Consider the following 21,506-nt stretch of genomic DNA (forward strand, 5'->3'; position numbering starts at 1 on the left):
GTTTTTGGAATTTTTCACAAAAAGTGTAAAGAAATCTCAGCTAGATACCAAATATTGACTGTCATGATCATTACTCGCTTTCTATCAGTCTAAAAGGTATGTTTTAATACTTTAATGTTGTGTAAATATCAAAGTAGATATTACTTCTTAAACTGTTTGAAATTGTAGCATTAAAATTGCAAGTGTTTGAAAACAATTTACATTCTTTTGAAAACTGAATGAAAAAAGATACATATGCATTCACTATTTTGTCAATTAGGGCTTCGTTTCGTTTATATCTATTTACAATATTTTCAAATTCGTTTAAAAATGTTTTATATAAATTGCAATAAAATGGCAGTAACGGTTTTGTATGACAATATTGTTTGCCATAAACAAACATCTTAAAGAAGGATTTTACAATTTCTTAAATTCACAATAATCTTTGAATTTCTACAAACAAGGTATTTTACAATTTGGTGTTATATATACAAAAATTTTCTATATCTGTAATTTTTAAGATAGGTAAACATGACAACTCATACGGTATTAAGATTAAACTTTGAAAATACCAGAAAGCACTTACAGCCGTCAGTTTTTCTCTTACAAATTGACCAATACAGTTAGATTTTTGATCTAAGGAGTAGTGTTAGTCTCGATGTTTGGTCTATTAAGTGTTAAAATTGACTTTTATTTATAAAAACAAAGTGATTACTTTGTCGAGATAAAAATAAGAGCTTTTGCGACGATACAGTGAGCGAAGTTGTTATGTGAATGCTTTAGTCTCCTATAATGGACAGAATCCTTCTAACATGGATTAGACTACATTGCTTCTAATCCACCAACGCTGGTATGCATTGGAATATGGTACGTTGCTGTCCTTTACAACATGAAATATGGCGGTTCTCATCTTTGAAAGATTACCGGGAGTTTAGAAAAATAAATTACCTATTAATGCACAATTTGATGGGTATTAAGATCGAATTGGACCAAAAGTGAAAGTCTTTTTATCTGTGTGATTGAAGCCTTATTGCCAGGTGTAAAACAAATCTTATCTGGTTCAGAGAAAGTCTAATCCATTCCGAAGCTTTGATATCCTAAAACTCTGACAAATTGAATTTCATCTTTCACGTAAATCTTACGTTATCGGTATGGATAATTCCCCGTAAAGAAATTTGATTAAAAATTTCATGTGGTCTTCTAAATTTCAAAAGAAAGATTTACGAAAAACGGATGGCACTGTTGGTTTTCCTTAATTATAGTGTCCTCAGAAATCCTCAATTTATCTTATCATTAAATATTGATCTCTTGGCTATGTATTTCAATAAATTCGATTTCCTGGGCGAATTTAAAAAGAAAACAAATAAATATCCACAAACTTACTATCGCTAAATTTGTGTATATTGTAGTCATACCTATAAAGTTTTGTGTACACAAAATGTGACAGTAATAAATTTTATAAATAAAAAAAGACTGGAGACAAATCTTTCAAAATTTATTAAAAACATCTACAATGACTTGTAAATGAACTTAATATAATTTATCAATGCACCAAGTGACAATGTTTAGACCGTTCCCTTTTATTGCAGTTACAAGCATATTTGAGCAACAAGTGTCCAATTACTTTACAGTTTATGTGAATATTTATTATTAAGAAAAAACGAAATAATGCTTTGATTTTTCAAAAGGCAATAATTGATCTTTATTAGAAATGTTTCCGAAATTTCTTTTTCTCAAGAAAAATATTTGTTTGTTCACCTTGTGATTTTATTAATAAAATCCGTTTTACCAGTCAATTTTACGATTCATCGAATATTCTCAAGAAATATAAACTGAACTGTTGTCTATTGCTTTTAATTTTGCATCTCAACTTCAAAGTTACAGAAAGTGTTGAATTCGTTAAGTATATTGAACAGTTGATATTACTTCAATGCATCAATAAAGAAATAAAATATAAATTAATCGGCTATTCATATTTTAAATATCCCCAAATCTTCACTCAATATTTCCGCTAGCTATTTACACATGCAGAAGAACTACATTTATTTCAAATCATCTGCCTGATCGAGTCTGTCATTTTCCTAAATATATCACTTTTCATTGGTTGGAATTCAAGTAGGCGGGGCGAAGGTATGTAATCTCAGGTGTAAATACTGTATGTTAGTAGTCTCTTATAGTTTTTATATACGGTAAACAGATGTATTTGTATAAACTAGTGTAAGCAATATTATAATGCAGATGTACAGATCAAAAATAACTTGCGAAAATTTAGAAAGTGTTTAAAAGCAAATAGCCGATGACATTCTAGCGACAAAACAGGAAATTACATTATTTTTTTTTCGAAATATGATTTGACAATTCTGTAATTATTCAGTTTCAGGAAAAACCAAGGATTAAAGTGCTGAAGGAGAGAAAGAAACATGGCTTCTGTTTCGGCATCGTTTTGTTTACTGGTGACATTTTTATTGTGTGTGCAATGCCAAGATCTTTCATACAATCTTCTAGAGGAACAAAATAAGGACACGTTTATTGGAGATGTTAAAACTGATGCCAATCTTAGTATTCCTACAAATGATGCCAGTGATGTGACATTTAGCTTTATCAAAACGGATAACAAATATGAGGACTTATTCCATATCAACGAGAGACAAAGTTCTTTGTACACAGCCCAGAAACTTGACCGTGAGACCATCTGTCCATACCAGGCAGTCTGCATCCTTGGTTTAGAAGTCATTGCTAAAGGTACGAAAGTTAGTTTTTATCAGAAAATCAAAGTTTCGGTTCATCTTATCGACGTAAACGATCACAGTCCTACATTTTCAGTATCAAGTATCAGTAGTGATATTTCAGAAGGGGCTCTAGTCGGTACGTCCATTCACATCTCTGATCAGGGCGCCGAGGACCAAGATTACGGAATATTGGGTGTACAGACCTACCGAATTGAAGATCCTACTGGAACCTCACCATTCAAAGTAAACTTCACAAAGAACGTTGATGGCACGACAAATGTCAAACTGATTTTAATCAAATCTCTAAATAGAGAGGACAAAAGTTTTTATAATTTAAGAATTATTGCTGAAGATGGAGGAACACCTAAAAAGTTCGGTTCAATACAAGTGACAATCACTGTTACAGATATCAATGACAACTCCCCAACATTTTCCCAAACTATGTACAACGTAACTATCAACGAAGATCATCAAGTTAACTCTTCATTTCTAAACGTTTCGGCTTCAGACTCAGATTTGGGGGTCAATGGTGAAGTGTTTTACGAACTTAGTCCAAGACAAGAGAAGAAAAATTTGGAACTATTCGATATTGATCAAAATACTGGAAATTTGAAAGTTGTGGCTTCTTTAATTTATGAGTCGAAGGAATATTATACTATAGTTGTTGAAGCAATTGACAGAGGTCAGCAAGCAAGAAAATCACAGGTTAATGTGTACCTCCATGTTAATGATGTTCATAATAATCCACCACAAATAAATATAAATCTCTTGTCGAATGCAGACTTTGCCGAAATTTCTGAGGATGCCAATCTTGATACTGCTGTCGCTCACATTACAGTGTTTGATCCTGATAATGGTTTGAACGGAATAGTAGAATGTTCTTCATCTAGTGACGTGTTTAAACTCCAAAGGTTCGATGTACACGAATATAAAGTGGTTATAAAAAGTCCTCTGAACAGGGAGACTAAGCCAGAACATCAAGTTTTAGTAAGCTGTCATGACAAAGGTGTGCAAGCTATGACTTCAACAGCAGAATTCATAGTGAAAGTCCTAGATGAAAATGACAACAAACCAAAGTTCACCAAGGATACGTATACAGTCAGCATTCAAGAAAATAACAAAAGAGGAACAGCACTTTTGAAAGTGTCTGCCAACGACTTCGACTCTGGTAAAAATGCTGAACTGACATACAGCATGTCATCTGTGGCTAGGTACGAATTTCACATTGATTCATTGACTGGTCAGATATCTGTCTTGTCAATTCTTGACCGCGAATCAACAGAGAAACTTACTTTCACAGTTTTTGCTACCGATGCTGGTTCACCTAACTTAACCGGAAGCGCTGAAGTTGTTGTCACAGTTTCGGATGATAATGACAAAGTTCCACAATTCGTCGAAGCACACCCCGTCTTTTCTGTCCCTGAAAATTATGCAGCTTATACTTCTATTGGAATTATACAAGCTACGGATGGTGACGAAGGTGAAAATAAAAGACTGACTTTCAGACTAGTGCCGAATCATTCTGTACCGTTTATAGTTCAACCCAATGGTACTATTCAGACAACAGAGCCATTGGACAGAGAAAACATAAGCACTTTCCATTTTCAAATAATAGTAGAAGATCACGGTAAAGTACCAAAAAGTAATATTACTGATATTACAGTTAATGTTCTTGATACAAATGACAATAAACCAGTATTCAAATTTCCAAACGGAAATAATAATACAGTCAGCATATCATACCAAACACAGCAACACACAGTCATCGCAACCGTCGCAACAACTGATGCCGACGACGACACCAATGCACGTGTTACTTATTTTTTCAAAGAGAAAACATATTCAGGTATGTTTCAAATAAACAGTCTATCCGGTCGTATAACTATCGTCAGGCAGTTATCAGTGCACGAGGCTGGAAGATATACCATAACTATAACAGCACAAGACGCCGGAACACCTCCAATGATCGCCGAACAAGTCATAAACTTTGTAATTACTACTCAAGAATTAGGTGGACTTACCGCTAATGACGACACAGAAGACGGCCGACAGTATTTCCTAATAGTAATTGCAATATCTTGTGTCACTGTTGTAATTGCGGTCGTAATAATTTTGACAATTTGTCTGATCAAACGAGCAGACCGACTCCGTCAGAAATATTTAGATTCACATAAGGACGATACAGATGGGGATAAAGACACACAGAAAAAAGTCAGTTTCTCCAACACTATGAACAATTTTGACCAGATACCAAACGGTTCAGTAGACAGTGATGATAATGGTCGCTTGTATCCAGAACTTACTAGGAACACATTGCCAATTGAGGTGAGAATGGATAATTTTGTTCATTTACTTTCAAAATATAAAACAACTTTATTTAACATGAAACCATCAACATTTTTCTTTAGCTAAAGGCCCTTTGTTTTGTATATGGCCGTTGTCAACGTAATTATAGTATAGTCCATTACAAGACAAATGACCACAGCTGGATCCTTGCTATGTCAATTTACATTATTCAGCTTAGGCAAAGTCTAATGTTTATTGTATCCGGAACATTTCTTCTTGTTAGGGTTTAACATCTTATCAACATTTTAAACTTGATTTATAGAGAAGATGCCATAGTCTTTTCTGTGGTCAAATAAACAAAATGGTCTTTTCAATGAATAAAAATTCAATTAATCGGTATAAAGTTTGAATGAAACGTTGAAATTTGACACAAAAACTAATAAATTTCTCTTCATTCTCGTTTAAAGTTCGCCACAAAAGTATGTGTATATCAAGAGTTTATAGAAATCATTAAGATGGACATTTTACATTCATTTTAGTGCTTTATGCTCCTTTAATAGAGGAAAACTTTGAAATATATCCAAGTACAAATTTTATTTTATGTTATGTTGACCACATTATAAAGCCAGAGGGTCAGATCACTGACTAAGCCGTGTCAAAAATAATCATTTTCTATCAGTGTGTGATCAGATATATATACCTTGATAAAGCAAGGTGAATTATACAAATGAAAGCGATTCTTAATCAATTTCACTTGACCTTTTATCTGTGTCCTTCGAATTTGTTTTTTTCTTTTGACTTCTTGTGTTTGATCTCCAGGCTGAATTTTTACATTATTACACTCAGTCCGCTTTGAATTTGAAAATACTACTATGCAGTTAGCAAGTAATATCAACTCCCTTTTATGCTATGGATTGTTGAAATTTGTTTGAAGAAAATTAGTAAAAGACACTTTTGGTGAATTATTTTAAAAATGAAGCTCATTTCTGATAAAAACTGACCGACTGAAATTTAAATGGTTACAAATTCCGTTTAACGAAAAAAAAGTCTTTTGCAGCTATGTTCTTTTTTTTTTTTAAATATCAACATAGGTTTAGTTATTGTATGATAATAATAACTCTTTAGGAATATACAGATTACTACTGGTTAATTGTGTCGTTTGATTGCTGTCTCATTGACATATACCTACATCACATTTTTTATTTATCAAATATTTGAATGTCAAATGAGACGGACACTGATATAAAAGTATGTATCATAAACTAACTGACATTAATTAACCTGTGCATACCAATAGTAAACTGATACATCCACCCAACAAAAGTTTTATCACCCAATAACATAAATTGTAAGCAATTACAAATTTCTCTCATTAAATAGTATAATTGGATATTTTTAAATCCAGATATTGTCCAAGCAATACATATGGATAAATAAAAAAGTATATACCATGACTCATAGTAATTTTGAGCTAATTATTAAAGCGAACAATTTAACTATTATGTTTCCATTAAATGTGGAATAAAATGACTGTCAAAAGATAAAAGAAAGTTAGAATGGAATTGACATCTGTCAAGTTTTAATTAGTTTCATTTATTAAAGGTGTAAATCGCAATAAATTGGTCCTTAAACTTGTGTATTTGGTCTTTCAATTGGTTTAGGAGCAGTTCTAATGACCACCCCATGATCATCCCTCCTTTCTCTGGACAAGATGCTGTGTAGGGAAGTCTTCTTCAGTGTTGAACCCGGGGTGTAGTTTTCAATGTTCCTTTTCATACATAAATGTTTAGTACCCTGAGTAGATGTCCCGAGCTTGGTGTTATTACAAATGGGATGTTGCACGCAAACTAACCATTTAATTTCCAGTCAAACGTAGTCTGAAACGAGTAATTCTTTAACATTCTATTTTGTGGCAAATTTTTAAATTTAGCACTAATTATTTCCGTTCTAATGCATCTTTACTTGTGCGGATAGAAAACAACAACAAACACTTAATAATTCATTAGAAAATAGGAAATGAATTAAAACGTGTAATATAATAAAAAATATCTTATTAAAAAGAAATAGGTTAACATAGCAAAAAAGGCTTATGTGTTTAAATTAAAATCGGCTTTTCATTTGTAATGAAAACAAAAATCGAAATTTTGAAATCCTTGAATTGAGAAGTATATTAGATATATAAACTTATGCCAACGTAGATTAATTTTAACCCTTAATGTTTGTGTAACCAGCTGAGTGGCATAACTAAAAACAAATTTTATCTTATAAAAATATTTTGACTATATATATGGAAATTTAAAGTCATTTCCAAATGAAATTTGTAACTATTGCTATTAAAATCATAATTTACTGCCATTTGTAGTAATAACATAAAAGATAATCCTCTGAAAGCACATTAAAATTCAGCGGAAATCGCTTAATATATGATTCATAAATAATACATAAAATGGTTACAAAAAGTTTATATTTTCTCAATTGTGCATATATTGATGTAAGATAAGATTGAAAAACTTTAAAACCTTTAATAACTTAAAAATGATGGACATTTTGCTCGCGGCTATGTTTGATATTAGATTCAGCGTGTAAAATTAAGTAGTGTATTACAATAAGATATAAAATGTACAAAAACATCTTGTCCTACAAGATCATATCTTCTAAAATCAAAATTTGGAAAATAAAATATTACGTTTTTTTATTTTAAAATACAATATAATTTGAAAGAAACCACATGATTTCATATAGGTGACATCAGGTTTTAGGTAGTTTTGCTATTTAAAAAAAAAAGAATACAAAGTTACAATTTGAATTGAGTACAGTTTCGAATTTGTTTACATTTCCTTTAAAATCTCATTTGTTAACATAAAGGGACATCTTTATAAATTGTAACTTGTGAGGTCATTTCAACAACACGTTTAAGCTGATGGTGTTTCTTTATTTGTTAGATAACCTTTTTGAAACCAAAGACTATCTTCTATCTGTCGCTATAATACTCAAAACAAAACATCTCGTCCGGGACATTACAGTGACTAAAACAACAGCTTGTAATCGGTAGAAAATCTTAAAACATTCTTAAGCCAAATTTGATGAGAACCTGAGTGTTCATTTAAATATTCTGGGACATGAAGAAATGTTTCACAAATACATTAAAAATCAACAAATAGTGTTTATATATACACAATACGTCTTTGTGAACAAAATAATAACAAGATGCGAAAACTGATAGGCGAGCCACGATATACCTTACAATTAAAATTATTATTTAAACCGTTACATTTTACAAATCTTTTGCAATTCATTATAATTCTTTAAAAAATATTTTGAGATAACACAAGATTTTATAATCAGGTGTGAAACAGGTAGTATTCTCACCTTTTCATCAAGTTATCAACCTTAGATGCAATGATATGCAATTCGTTCTCTGAACCACATTTCATAAACAAAGCAAAACACCAGATAAGAAAAAGACCACGGAAACTATATCTTGACTTAGAGTAGTTTTATTCATCATCCCTTTTAGAGGTTAAACAAGTCGTGTATTTAAGGTCTATAAAAGTTTGTAAAGACAAATTATTTTATGAGTCAAAATATCTAGGGTTGCATGTTTGTGATTTTGACGATTTGAAGTTGACACGAGATGATATCATTTTGATAAAGTTGATTTAAATTTCTATTTAAGTGGATTATTATCAGTGATAATATAGGATTTATCGAGCTAGACATATGTCAAAATATTTCATACCATGTTCTGTTGATATATTAAAAATTGTACGTGTTCAAGTCGGTTCAACCACGAATCAGTCCACCTACTGAAACCTTTCATAAGACCAAACCATGGAAGTATTATATTGACTTTCATTTTACTTACATGATCAGAAATATTGGAACAATAAACAAGAAAAAAAATAAGAAAAAAATAAATATAAATATTGGAGATATGACACTACCATCTCTTGCAATTTCAATTTTTATAAAATACTTTGAAATTTATAAATGATGAAATATAAAAATAATCAAAATGTAAAATGTGAGTTTATTTATTTCAGTCGTCACTGAGTTTGTATCCAGCAATAGATCTCCATGGTAAACAGTTAGTTGATAGAAACAAAAACCAGTTGTCATCTTTACAGCTGCAGCAACAGTTACTGGAAACACAACACAAAAATAGGAAACCTACCAATATACTGGTAAATAGCTTTTATACTCTGTAGCTTGTACAACACAAGAACAGGAAACCTATTAATATACTGGTAAATACCTTTTATACTCTGTAGCCTGTACAACACAAGAATAGGAAACCTATCAATATACTGGTAAATACCTTTTATACTCTGTAGCTTGTTTCTTGTTGTCACTATAGTATCTTAGGCAACTATATATTAACGAGTTTCCATACGGCCACCAACAATGAGCAAAACTCAAACAGCATAGCACTTAACAATTCATGATGAATTCAACATAGAAAACAGGCTAAAGAATTGGTACTTTTTCAATTCAGTTTAACTGCAAAGAAGTGTAAAATAATTTATACGATTTTGTCAATTAAAACATAATTTTTGTTTTTACAGTCAAAAGCAAATTTAAAGAAGGTTGATGGTGACGACAACAGCGACTTGTCAGCAGAAGTTACTACTAGTGACAGCGGACGGGGAACCAGTGAACATGAGGACCTCAATACCAGTACAGTGTTATCTTATTCCACAGATTTCGGTAAGTTTCGTTTTTCTGTGTGTAAACTGCTGTTTGTTGATTATAAGTACCAACTCCTTTTAGTAATTTACAAGTTGTATTATCAATCATGGATGTTTTCGAGGAACGTTTCTATATTAACTTGTATAGATTGACGCTCAAAGCAAAACGTTAATAGGAAAGTTTGTCATATTTAAGTTGGAAGACATGGGAAACATTGTAACAAGGATGTTTAAATACAACAAAAGTAGTGTAAAAGGATATAAAAGGAGCAGTATTATTGGATGTATGATTACATCACAAGTATTCTGATATAAAAAGGGTTGTCCCAGAATTGTCAAAATTCTTCAAATTTAAAAAAAAAACTAATGCTGACGTCTATAAATTTTCTCTATTATAATTTTTCGTTGTTGCTTTCTTTTTAATAGTTGTATCATAGTTTATTTTTATTCACACTAAAAATTACCGTCGGACCTTGAAACAATGACTTACATTCCAATAATAAATATTTATTTAAGATACAAGTGTGATACACGGTTCACTACAAATATTTTGGTAGATACACGACCTCATGACCGTCCAATGTCATAATTTATCAAAAATATGATGGCTTAGGGGTATCAGTGTAATAATAGATGGACATAAATTATATAACATATATATCATTGGTCATTATGGATAAAATCAGAACTAAATTATGTTGTACAGCCAGTCATTATATGCACATTGACATTCATGATTTATGCTCCTGTCCGACAAATATTTTAAGCCTAAAACTGCTTCAACTATAATATGTTTTTGATTTACATAGTATGTATCTGTAGGGTTTACAAAGACCATAAAAAATTAAAATATGAACAAAATATAATGTGAAAGAAATTTTTGCCACTTTAATATACAATAGACTTTCAATAAATGAGCGACTAATAAAGTAAAATTATTGTCACAATTTTTATTTACAAATTAAAAAAAAAAAAGATCGATGTGGAGCAATGTACCAAAAATATATAAAATTCTTCGAACAATAATTATTTTCTCAATTTAAGTATTTGAAAAATTTCCTAAATCGTGTTTACAATTCTTCCCACATTATGGGTATTTTAATGTATCGGGTACGACGAGACCACAGCAAATTAATTATGAAATCTAAACCTAGCAGCTGGGTGTCTAGGATAGGAACAATCTAGCCACGGCATATTGATGGATCGGTTACAACCAATAACATGATGGATGTCTCTATACCGCCACTGTCTTCCTTAATCACACATTTTCTGTCAAAATATACAAGTACATGTATGACTTAATCACAATATTTTGACTACTTTTCCTTTCCAAAATGTAGGAGTATATATCGATTTTTAATGATAGTTTACATTCATAATCTATTTTGTGGAGTTTTTGTGTTTTGTGTCTTTTTCTCTTTTTTTTTATTCACGATGTGTTCATGGTCTTAATTGTCTATTTGGTAACTTCAAATAACTTTTGAGTGATAAACATACAGCTTGTAATTTTTTTAGAGGTGACAAATTTGTAAGCTTGTGATATCCCACATCTTTGATACGTAAAATAACGATATTTTCCAAATTATTAAAAGTATGTTTAAAAAGTCTGCTAGAAAAAAAAACTCCTTTCCTATTATAAATGGATACTTTCGGTGACACATGAATTTTTTGTTGAATAATCATTTAAAGAAAACAGTCTTTTTTTTTTAAAATATTTTAAACAACCCTCGCAAAAAATTCCCACAAAATTAATGAAAAGAAGTTCTATGAATCATTTTAACAATAAAATGATTCAAACAACAGGACAGTAAATTTCGCATCTTGTTAAAATATCTACTGCTAAGGGTTACCATTGAATTCTAGTATTTCATATATTGGACCAACACATTAGAAAACAATATAGTGAGACGGAAATATGAGTGGACAACAAAATGGTACATTAAAAATCGTTTTAACACTATAGATTAGAGAGATCGTATTTGTCAATATTGTCACCAGGATTGTCTTACAGTTTCAGGTTTCTGTGGTATACCTGTGGATAATAAAATAAACAATATATACCTTCAAATATTTAAATCTCAAAGAAATGAATCTTTTGATGTTGTCAGTAATGCAGTGAATGACTAGCAACACCTGTTATTTCCAATTTTATTATCTTGTTTTTCATTGTATTTTTCTGTTGATTAATTTCTTTCTATGTTAATTATTTACAGAACAATTGAAGCAAAATCAACACAGAAATTTCTCGCCATTTTACCAATCCAGCCCACGTGGTCGAGAACAGGCCATCTGCACAACAACGAACTGTTCAAATTTTTACCAACAACCAAATTTCAAAAATCTGACTATGTCGTCTGACAACTTTTTTAATTATGAAAATAGTGCAAAAGGAATATATCCAAAAGGAATTTCTCGGAATACTTCTATGACAAGTGGTCATGACGACAGTACTACAACATCCGGAAGTTACGTCATAGATGACGATGATGAATATGTAGATATGGTTCGGCCCAGTAGACAATGCATTGTATGATAAAGTCCTTGGCGGGAGGAAACGAAGGTAAATATGTTTACTATACTTTTAACTTAACTTGACAAAAATAGAGAGCAAAGCATGGTGTCTTTTGTTAGTGACCGCTATGATACTTTTTACAGGAAACCAATTTAGACTAATAATCAGCAATAAAGATATATTTGGTACTTGTTTAACTTGTAAAAATTATTAGTAATTTTATGTGTGGAAAGTAAAATCAACGATGCCAAAAAATATAAGCTCATCTAAACAAGCATCGGCTATTTAAATTTTACATTCTTGTACTTAAATTTAATATTTCTTTTTTGGGTTTTTTTTGCAGTACCAGCTTCAGATGCCTCCAAACTGATAGTGCTATAACCAAAATATAATACGTTCGACGTCATGAATGGAAACGAGACTGTTTCAACTTTAAGTCGAGATAAAACGAAGAAAGCTGGTAGGTAAATTTCTATGTTCAATATTTTATACGAAAGCGTATTATTTATGTTTTAATAGTTTCCAAATTCTGCTCTAACCAATTAAAAAAAAAGTATAACAGGAAAATCTACGTGTCATTGACTATTATCGCAAATTTGCGAAAATCATTTCTTGTATTGTGTTGCATTTACTATAGTATTTTTAATCGTAATCACATTTATTTTTTAACTAAGTAATGTAATAGAAGCATATGATGTTATTGGTAATTTTGATTAAAATGATCTTGACAATGAATTTATTTACTACTACAGCTACCAAACAAAACTTAAAGATATTCAATACAAACATATCATAGAAGCTTTATTTGTATTTTATATTGATTTTTCTAACATGAAATGACAATTTTATCTTTGGTCTATGGTTTTTATATAAAATCTTATTTTTTATTGATTTTTTTCATTTTAGATTTTTAATCAGAAAGACAAAGGATGAAACAGCTGCAGAAACAGATCATGTTAAAAGCTTTGTATAAAACTTGTCGAACGTGGATTGAAAAGACATTTTTTATATGTGAAAATTTGTGTGCCAAATATGTCAGTGCAATATGAAATAATATATGTGTTCATAATTGAAATATATCATAATAGTCCCAAATAAATATTGGTTTATATATATATAAATATATGACCAAACATGTTCATTGTGATATGTACATGTTTTTTACTGATGAAATCAGTACAGAATTAAAAGATATAATTGTTTTCTCGTGTTCAGTTTCTATTTCCTTACAATACAACATGGTCATGTATGTAACAACATACTGATGTTTAGTACAAGCAACTGTAATTTCTAAGTACACTTGCATACATATCAAGAAAAATGACACATAAATTACATCTTCATGTATAATATTAAACAGAGATGACTTGTTCAAAATTGTCACAACCTCTTCCAGGAGAGGTTTATTTTTGGACAATTTTAAATATGTTTCGCCCGTCTATCTATTTTATATGACTCGAAATTTGAAGGCAGGTTTTTATAAATATGCATATAGAATTCATTCACTTTAAAATGAAGGGGCGAAAGATTCCAGAGGGACAGTCAAACTCATAAATGTTAATGATGTGTGAATTTAGTTTATACAATGGTTGGTTGATAGATCGTTGGCTGCTAAATGCCCAGTAGCAAATATTTCATTCATGTTCAGTATAAAAATAAGGAGATGTGGTATGATTGCAAATGAGACAACTATCCAAACAATGTTCAAATGAAGTGACTAAGCAATTATTTCAACCATACGGCCTTCAACAATAAGAAAATTTCATACCGTGTGATCGGATATAAAAGTCCCTGACATGAAAAATATGAAACATTTCACAACTATAACGGCCATATTTACCACAAAACAGTTTACGAAAAACAAATATGACAGACATGAACCAACGACAACCACTGAGCTTCAGGCTCTGGACTTGGGATATGCATATAAAGAATGGCGGGGTTAAACATGTTTGTAGGCGCTCAACCCTCCCTAACCTGGGACAGAGGTGTTTTAGTACAACATATAGAACAAATTATCAAAATTACCTGCAAAAGGGCTGAACTCTTCAGATGGATATACAGAGAAATACAACTAACAAAAACACTAAATGAACGTGGACTCGTACTTGTACAATCCAAAATCAAGCTAGAATAGAGTACTCGCAGTTATTGACAGATAATTCAAAGAAAATAACAACTGAAAAAAGGGCGGTTTTAAAAAGAGAACGGAATAGTTCAACACTGAAGTAAAGTGCAAGTTGATCTGCCTTTTTTCCAACAACCGATATAGTGCTCGATATTGTGCGTGTTCGCTTTTAGTAGTAAAACACACCTCTTTGTAAATAGAAAGGTTCCTCACACTGAAAACTTATTACCTAGAAATACAAAAATAACTGGGGGAATACGGTCAGTTGTTCGGTAATGGTACATTAGCAATTGTTATCAAATAATGGCACCCATCACATTGCTTTAAACTTATAACAAGTACATAGTGGTGATAGTTTTCACATTCTGCAATTGATTGTGTTTGTATTGTTGTTAAACAAATTAACAGTTTAAAAAAGGGAGTAAGGACAGTTTAATGAATAAGGAAAGACAAATCTGAAATCGTGTGGTGAAATCTTCATCAAATACCGTCTCGGGTTGATTGAATTAAACAAAAATATGATTTTACAATAACTATTTAAATATCTTAAAATACAATTGCCTATTACAGAAAAAAAGTGGTGAAACACGAAAATAATACAAAGCACATATATATGTTAATGCAGCTATATTCTAATCAAGAAAACTATTGACGTCTATAAAATGAAACAGCTTTTCAAAGCGATTTATGTAAAGATCAAACGAAACAAATTGTTGCATTTTATTGATCTACTGACAAACATGTACACTTTAATATTTGACAAAAAATCAAAGAGATCAAAAACGAGATATCTTTTGGCTGTTTTTCATATTAATTCGTAAATACTAAAAGCTCTGGAATTTCTGTTCTTTCGATTTCTCACTTTGTCGATACAAATGTACTAATAGCATGCTTTATTGAAAACTGAACTGGGCAAGATTAGAAGTGAAATAAAGAGAAAAAAACATGCATCATTTCACAATATATTTGGTGACTGATATAGAAAGCTTGAGTAATGACATTGTTGTAATGTTTAATAGTAAAATTAAAACCTTCATAGATAATTTACATCCAATCTATGCCCATTTTTAATAAATAGTTTCTCATTGGAAGTCGAACATACATGATCACACATTTAACTAATGTATCAACAAAACAAAAACAAAAACAAAACCGCATGCAACGTTTTATTTGTTATAACATGAGCAACACGACGGGTACCACATATGGAGCAGGGTCTGCTTACCCCTTCCGGAGCACCTGAGATCACCCCTAGTTTTTGGTGGGGTTCTTGTTGCTTATTCTTTAGTTTTCTATGTTGTATCTTGTGTACTATTATTTGTCTGTTTGTCTTTTTCATTTTTAGCCATTGCGTTGTCAGTTTATTTTCGATTTATGAGTTTGACTATCCCTCTGGTATCTTTCATCTCTCTTTTAGTATGAAATAAAGAAACAGCTGGAAACCTCTCATTTAAAAAAAGATTTCGAATTAAATGTTAAAAGAACAGAAAATAGTTAACTGTAAAATTGTAAAACTCATTTCTTTCTAGCATAAACGTATTGTTATGAAATGATAATTTTCTCGAAGATTATCAGTATAATTTGAGTAAGTGTATATTACAGATTACATTTATGTATAATGGAACCGAATCATTTAATAGATTACGTCAGGTAATGAAAAGTAACACTATCTCTTAATTTGTTTGTCCAATGAAATGTGATCTACCATCATTAATGATAATGAGGAGATAACTCCATCATATCATGTGACACAAAATTGCTCGTACATGTTCTATTGTCATTACTCTGCAATTGTAAGAATTTAAATTTTAAGAAATTCTCATTTAAATTTTGAAAATATGATCTACATTTAAAGATGCCCCACGATGTTTTCAGAGTTACCGTTTTATGTAATTAAATCATATAATTACCGGTGAACCCTACACTCTTTGCATGTAAAATATCTAGTATTCAAATAGATAGTAATGAATTGGGGTTAATTGTTTACTTTTTGGAACATTTGTACTGGATTATTTGATAATGCAATCTTTAAAAGATGTTTCGAGTTATTGTGTGTCTTAGACTTAATATTCTTGTAAAACTTGATGATTTTAACAATGTCCAAATATGCAAACCAAAAAAAAAAAAAAGAAAGCACTGTATTTTGTCTATCTTATTTGAAAGATTTTGGCTCGCTTTGTCGCATGCCTCTATTACAGTATTTCATAAATGATGTATTATATACCGTGGAATATGATAAATGATGCGTTATTTTATTGTAACGATGATGTATTTCAAACTTTCTTTTTAAATATGAAAGATCGTTATACATGATTATCATTTTTTTCGTAATATGATGTCTTAACTGTATGTATATACACATTAGTTGCAAATATATTATTTCTAACAAAATACACAAGTCTATAAATGGATGGGCACTGTATACGTTGAAAAGTTATAAACTGACTAAACACCATACAATGATTAAAATCGTCTAAAATCGTCTAAACGTGCATGAAATATTTGCCACTTATAGAAAATGATGATGTCTGATAGGATAATTTAAGGTTTGATGACTTTGACTATGATTGCATCTTTCTATATTGATATTAAAATAAATGATACCAGTTAGCCTTCTTCATATCTTGACGTTCATCTATTATATGATAGAATAAAGCAAATGATAGTACAGTAACGGTCTGATATAGAACTCTAACTATACAACAAGACAGATGACTTCAATTTTTCAATTATGAATTTTTCGAGTTTAAGTACCAAAATTCTAGCAACAGCTACATATGCGCACCTATGTACCTCGTGTCTCCCAGTTGATACGACGTCCCAGGGTCTGCGTTGCCTTTCAGTATATCTTGATATATATAGGGTTTGATTAAAAATTTTTAAAGGTTATATTGAAGTCAGTTCATTGAAAATTTCTTCAGCTGCCATTATAATTTAATGAAAGCTGCAGACTTTCATTGATATAAATGAGTATGGATACGTTTCATTTAAAATCTTGTGGACTGATGCATGTTCCTTCGTTTTTTTTCTGTTGTTATCTGTTTTCTTCAACTTTTGATATTGTCCTCTCGGTGTCTTCTACTTACTTTTTTTATCTATTTTCTCGAGAAATGTGAGGCACATATTTTCAAATACTCGTTCATTTTTGTTTTAGAACTGAGCCCTTTCAAGTTTACAATTCTAGATTGCATTAACAAATGTGACAATTTAAACAAAAATAAGACTGATAATGTGCAATAGTATTTAATTCAAGTATCATTAAACATATCTTCTTACAATTGAAAGTAATGCAAAACTGTTGTTGTCAAAATGTAAGACTAGAAATCAGTAATTTGTGGAAGGGGCCTAGAGTTTGGGATCCTCCTCAATGTCATAGTTCCTTGGGTATCGTCCAATGTAATTTTATAGTTATTATGCTTTTTTTTACCTGACAGAGCTAGACAGTATTGGTTTCCTATGGCGGAATTTCTCGTACAATCAATCGTTTTTCTATTAGATTTACTAAATTATTCATCTTATATGAATGCTAATGGTGCTTAAATTGGAGACACCGCCGTTGTCGAAAGGAAAAAAGACAACGAAACAAACAAAGTATTGTTAGTTTAATGTTCGATTCAGATTGAAAATTTTATATATGGGAAGTTTGTACATAATCTATTTATATTAAATACAGTAGGGAAGTAGCAAAACAACTAAATAATTCGAAAAGTCTGGAATCATAATTCTTTGTTTTTAAAACAACTGGTAGAAAAAAGGTATTATTTAAACTTCTATATGCCCTTTTTAGTTTTCACATTACATCCACTAGCTGATTGCAATCTGGAATTTTGTGCATTATGTATTAAAAACCAGAAATGGGGCAAACATTCACGAGACAGGACCTCATAGACAGAGATATCCAAATTATATATTCAATAATAGACAGATTTTATAGAATATGTCAAATTTTAAAAGTTAATAAGAAATTAAACGGAACATTTCAAAGATTTGCCATCAATACCAAAAAATCAAAATAAAAGAAAGACTAAGATAAAATATAAGACAACAACTGACAAGGTTCCTAACTTTTAACAATACATGAAGCAGGGTTAAACCAGTGTTTTTTTTGTTTTTTTTACAAAGGACTTAATATAAAAATTAGTAAAGGGATAAATATTCAACGCTAAAGAAACAGTTTAATAGATAACAAAAACAAGGCTACAAAGAAAACCATAACACATATAAAAAAATAATTGAAGTTACTTAAGGCAAGTCCAAAGTATTTAATCTGCTGATATGAATTCATGACGTCCTACATTCTAAAATACCAGTTGTACTGTGAATTTCCTGTGCTTCATAGAATATATCCATTGGTATAATTCATAGGAGATATCACTTGTTGTACTGTATATAGGAGATATCAGTAGCTGTTTTCACAGAAGACACATGTTGCTGTACTTTACATAGCCTATCAATCAGATGCTATACTTCATATAAAATATCAGATGCTATACTTCATAGAAACAATCGGTAGCTGTACTTTTAAAAAGTCATTAGCTGTTATTCATAGAAGATGTCACTTGCTGTTATTCATAGAATATATCACCTGTTGTACTGTATAGAAGACACCAGTAACTGTACTTCACATAAAATATCAATCAGCTGCTATACTTCATATAAGCAATCCGTAGCTGTACTTCTAAGAAGTCAGTAGCTTTTATTCATATAAGATATCAGTTGCTGTGATTTATAGAAGGTATCAGTTACTGTACTTCAGATAATATATCAGTTGTTGGTATTCATAGATGATATAAGTTGCTGTACCTCATAGAAGGTATAAATAGCTGTACTTCATAGAAGAAAACAGTAACTGTTATTCATTGAAGATATCACCCGTTGTACTGTATAGAAGATATCAGTAGCTGTACGTCATAGAAGACGCATGTTAATGTACTTCACATAAAATGTCAATCAGTTGCTATACTTCATAGAAGCAATCCGTAGCTGTACTTCAAAGAAGTCAGTAGCTGTACTTCAAAGAAGTCAGTAGCTGTTATTCATATAAGATATCAGTTGCTGCTATTCATAGACAATATCAGTAGCTGTTATTCATAGAAGATATCAGTTGCTGTTATTCATAGAAGATATCAGTTTCTGTTATTCATAGAAGATATCAGTTGCTGTTATTCATAGAATATATCAGTTGCTGTTATTCATAGAAGATATCAGTAGCTGTATTTCATAGAGAATATCATTTGCTGTTATTCATATAACATATCAGTTGCTGTACTTCATATAATAAAACAGTAGCTGTTATTTATAGAAGATATCAGTTGCTGTTATTCATAGAAGATATTAGAAGCTGTTTTTCATAGAAGATATCAATAGCTGTATTTCATAGAGGATATCAGTTGCTGTTCTTCATATAATATATCAGTTGCTGTACTTCATATAATTTATCAGTTGTTGTTATTCATATAATAAAACAGTTGCTGTTATTTATAGAAGGTATCAGTAGCTGTTATTCATAAGATATCAGTAGTTGTACTTCATTGGATATTTCAGTTGCTGCTCTTTATAGGAGAATCAGTAGCTGTTCTTTATAGAAGATATCAGTTGCTGTACTTTGTAGAAGATATCAGTTGCTGTACTTCGTAGAAGATATCAGTAGCTGTAATCCATATAATATATCAGTTGCTGTACTTCATATATGATTTCATACAGCAATGTCATGAAAAACATTTTCGTACTTTTCTACGCTTTTATAAGCATATGCTGGATAAAATTGATTATGATGAAAGATGTCGATCCTAGATTTTTATGCATAAATGAAATTCCGTATGTGCAAACTAGTTGCAGAAACTACAACAAGGACAATTTCAAGAAAAGGATCGTGATGAACGTGTGACAGCTCCTAGTGAAAGCATACGCAGCAAAACTAGAAGAATGCGAGTCTTCTTTTGCCAAAAAGAAAGCTCCCAATTGGACATTGGAATGTACGTACAAGTTCGAAATGTCAAAAACTGGACAAGTTACCAGAGCAATACAGCCGTATGGGATAGATATTTATTTGTAAGTGAATATCGTTGGACAGGGTCTGGAAAAACGAAACCAAGTACTGGACACACACTACTATATGCAGGTCAAAATACTAATCACAATAATTGAGTTGTCATTATAATAAATAAAGAAGCAACAAACATTTTGTTAAGCCGGTAATGGGAACCAATATATGACCACCATATGACATAAAGGTTTAATTTCAAATTTCTGAAAGTCAATGCTATGCACCAACAAATAATGCTGACGAATAAACAAAGAATAAATTTTATGTACAATTACAAACTGTCTCCTCCAAAGTGCCACGACACTATATTGTCCTTGTAATTTAAGATATGAATGCCAAAAAGGATCCAGCAGCACTATTTTGACAACAAAAATACCATGATAATAACAGTCATCAAATCCTTCTATCAAAGTTTTGAGTGAAGCATTATCCTAGGTAATGTCACCACCGATTCCTTCAAAGTAAGATCTGACGTAAGGCAACCATGCATCTATACTATTTCTTATGATTAAAGACTGGATCCAACGAAGCACCCATACAAAAGAATGAAATTCTTGTCCGTCAACTGGAAGACCAAGACATTGCAAACGACCCTGCAGAAATATCAACATTGAGACAACTCTAATAATAAAGGCAACTCAAAAACGCCTATTAGAAAGAAAACAACCACACTATTTTAAACATGTATGCAAGGAAAACAAGTCTAAATATCAACATCTCAAAATCTAAAGTTATATTCATGAAAACCTCATTGCAAGACCCGACCACCATCACCACCAATGGCAACCCAATAGAAAATGTTTACGATTTCCCTTCTCTCGGAAGCATACTCAATATCGATGATAAGGCAAGAAAGATATCGAATTTAGACTTTCAAAAGCACATTTAACGTTGCAAAACTACAACACATCTGGATGTATAAGCCATCAACATTAACAATCAGCAAAAATTATTTAATAATATTAAATCAGTTCTGTTGTGTGAATAAGAATGCTGGCGAATCTTAAAAAACTGACATACAGAAGTCAGAATCATTCCATTACAACTGCCTATACGCAAAATACACAAACTGTTTTTGCCAAAAGAAGCGAATGTAAGAACATCGCCGATGAAATATAGCAAAGAAGTGTTTGCAATG

The 21,506-nt window shown here is 31.0% G+C and overlaps 1 protein-coding gene across 1 annotated transcript; it reads left to right on the forward strand.

The window, feature by feature from the left end:
* The first annotated feature begins 2,144 nt into the window (after positions 1–2,144).
* LOC139485311 (protocadherin-9-like) lies at positions 2,145–13,396 on the forward strand. The gene is made up of 6 exons (XM_071269724.1): positions 2,145–5,033; positions 9,038–9,178; positions 9,560–9,701; positions 11,896–12,242; positions 12,538–12,654; positions 13,101–13,396. The coding sequence occupies exons 1-4, from the start codon at positions 2,400–2,402 to the stop codon at positions 12,213–12,215; spliced, it is 3,237 nt and encodes a 1,078-aa protein (XP_071125825.1). The 5' UTR covers positions 2,145–2,399; the 3' UTR covers positions 12,216–12,242; positions 12,538–12,654; positions 13,101–13,396.
* Positions 13,397–21,506: the final 8,110 nt, after the last annotated feature.

Source organism: Mytilus edulis, chromosome 8 (genome assembly GCF_963676685.1).
Source record: "Mytilus edulis chromosome 8, xbMytEdul2.2, whole genome shotgun sequence".
Lineage (NCBI taxonomy): Eukaryota > Metazoa > Mollusca > Bivalvia > Mytilida > Mytilidae > Mytilus > Mytilus edulis.

Coding starts and splice junctions, on each gene's coding strand:
- LOC139485311 (XM_071269724.1), top strand. CDS start 2,400: ATGGCTTCTGTTTCGGCATCGTTTTGTTTACTGGTGACATTTTTATTG. Junction 9,179..9,559: donor GGAAACCTACCAATATACTG/GTAAATAGCTTT, acceptor TTGTTTTTACAG/TCAAAAGCAAATTTAAAGAA. Junction 9,702..11,895: donor ATCTTATTCCACAGATTTCG/GTAAGTTTCGTT, acceptor AATTATTTACAG/AACAATTGAAGCAAAATCAA.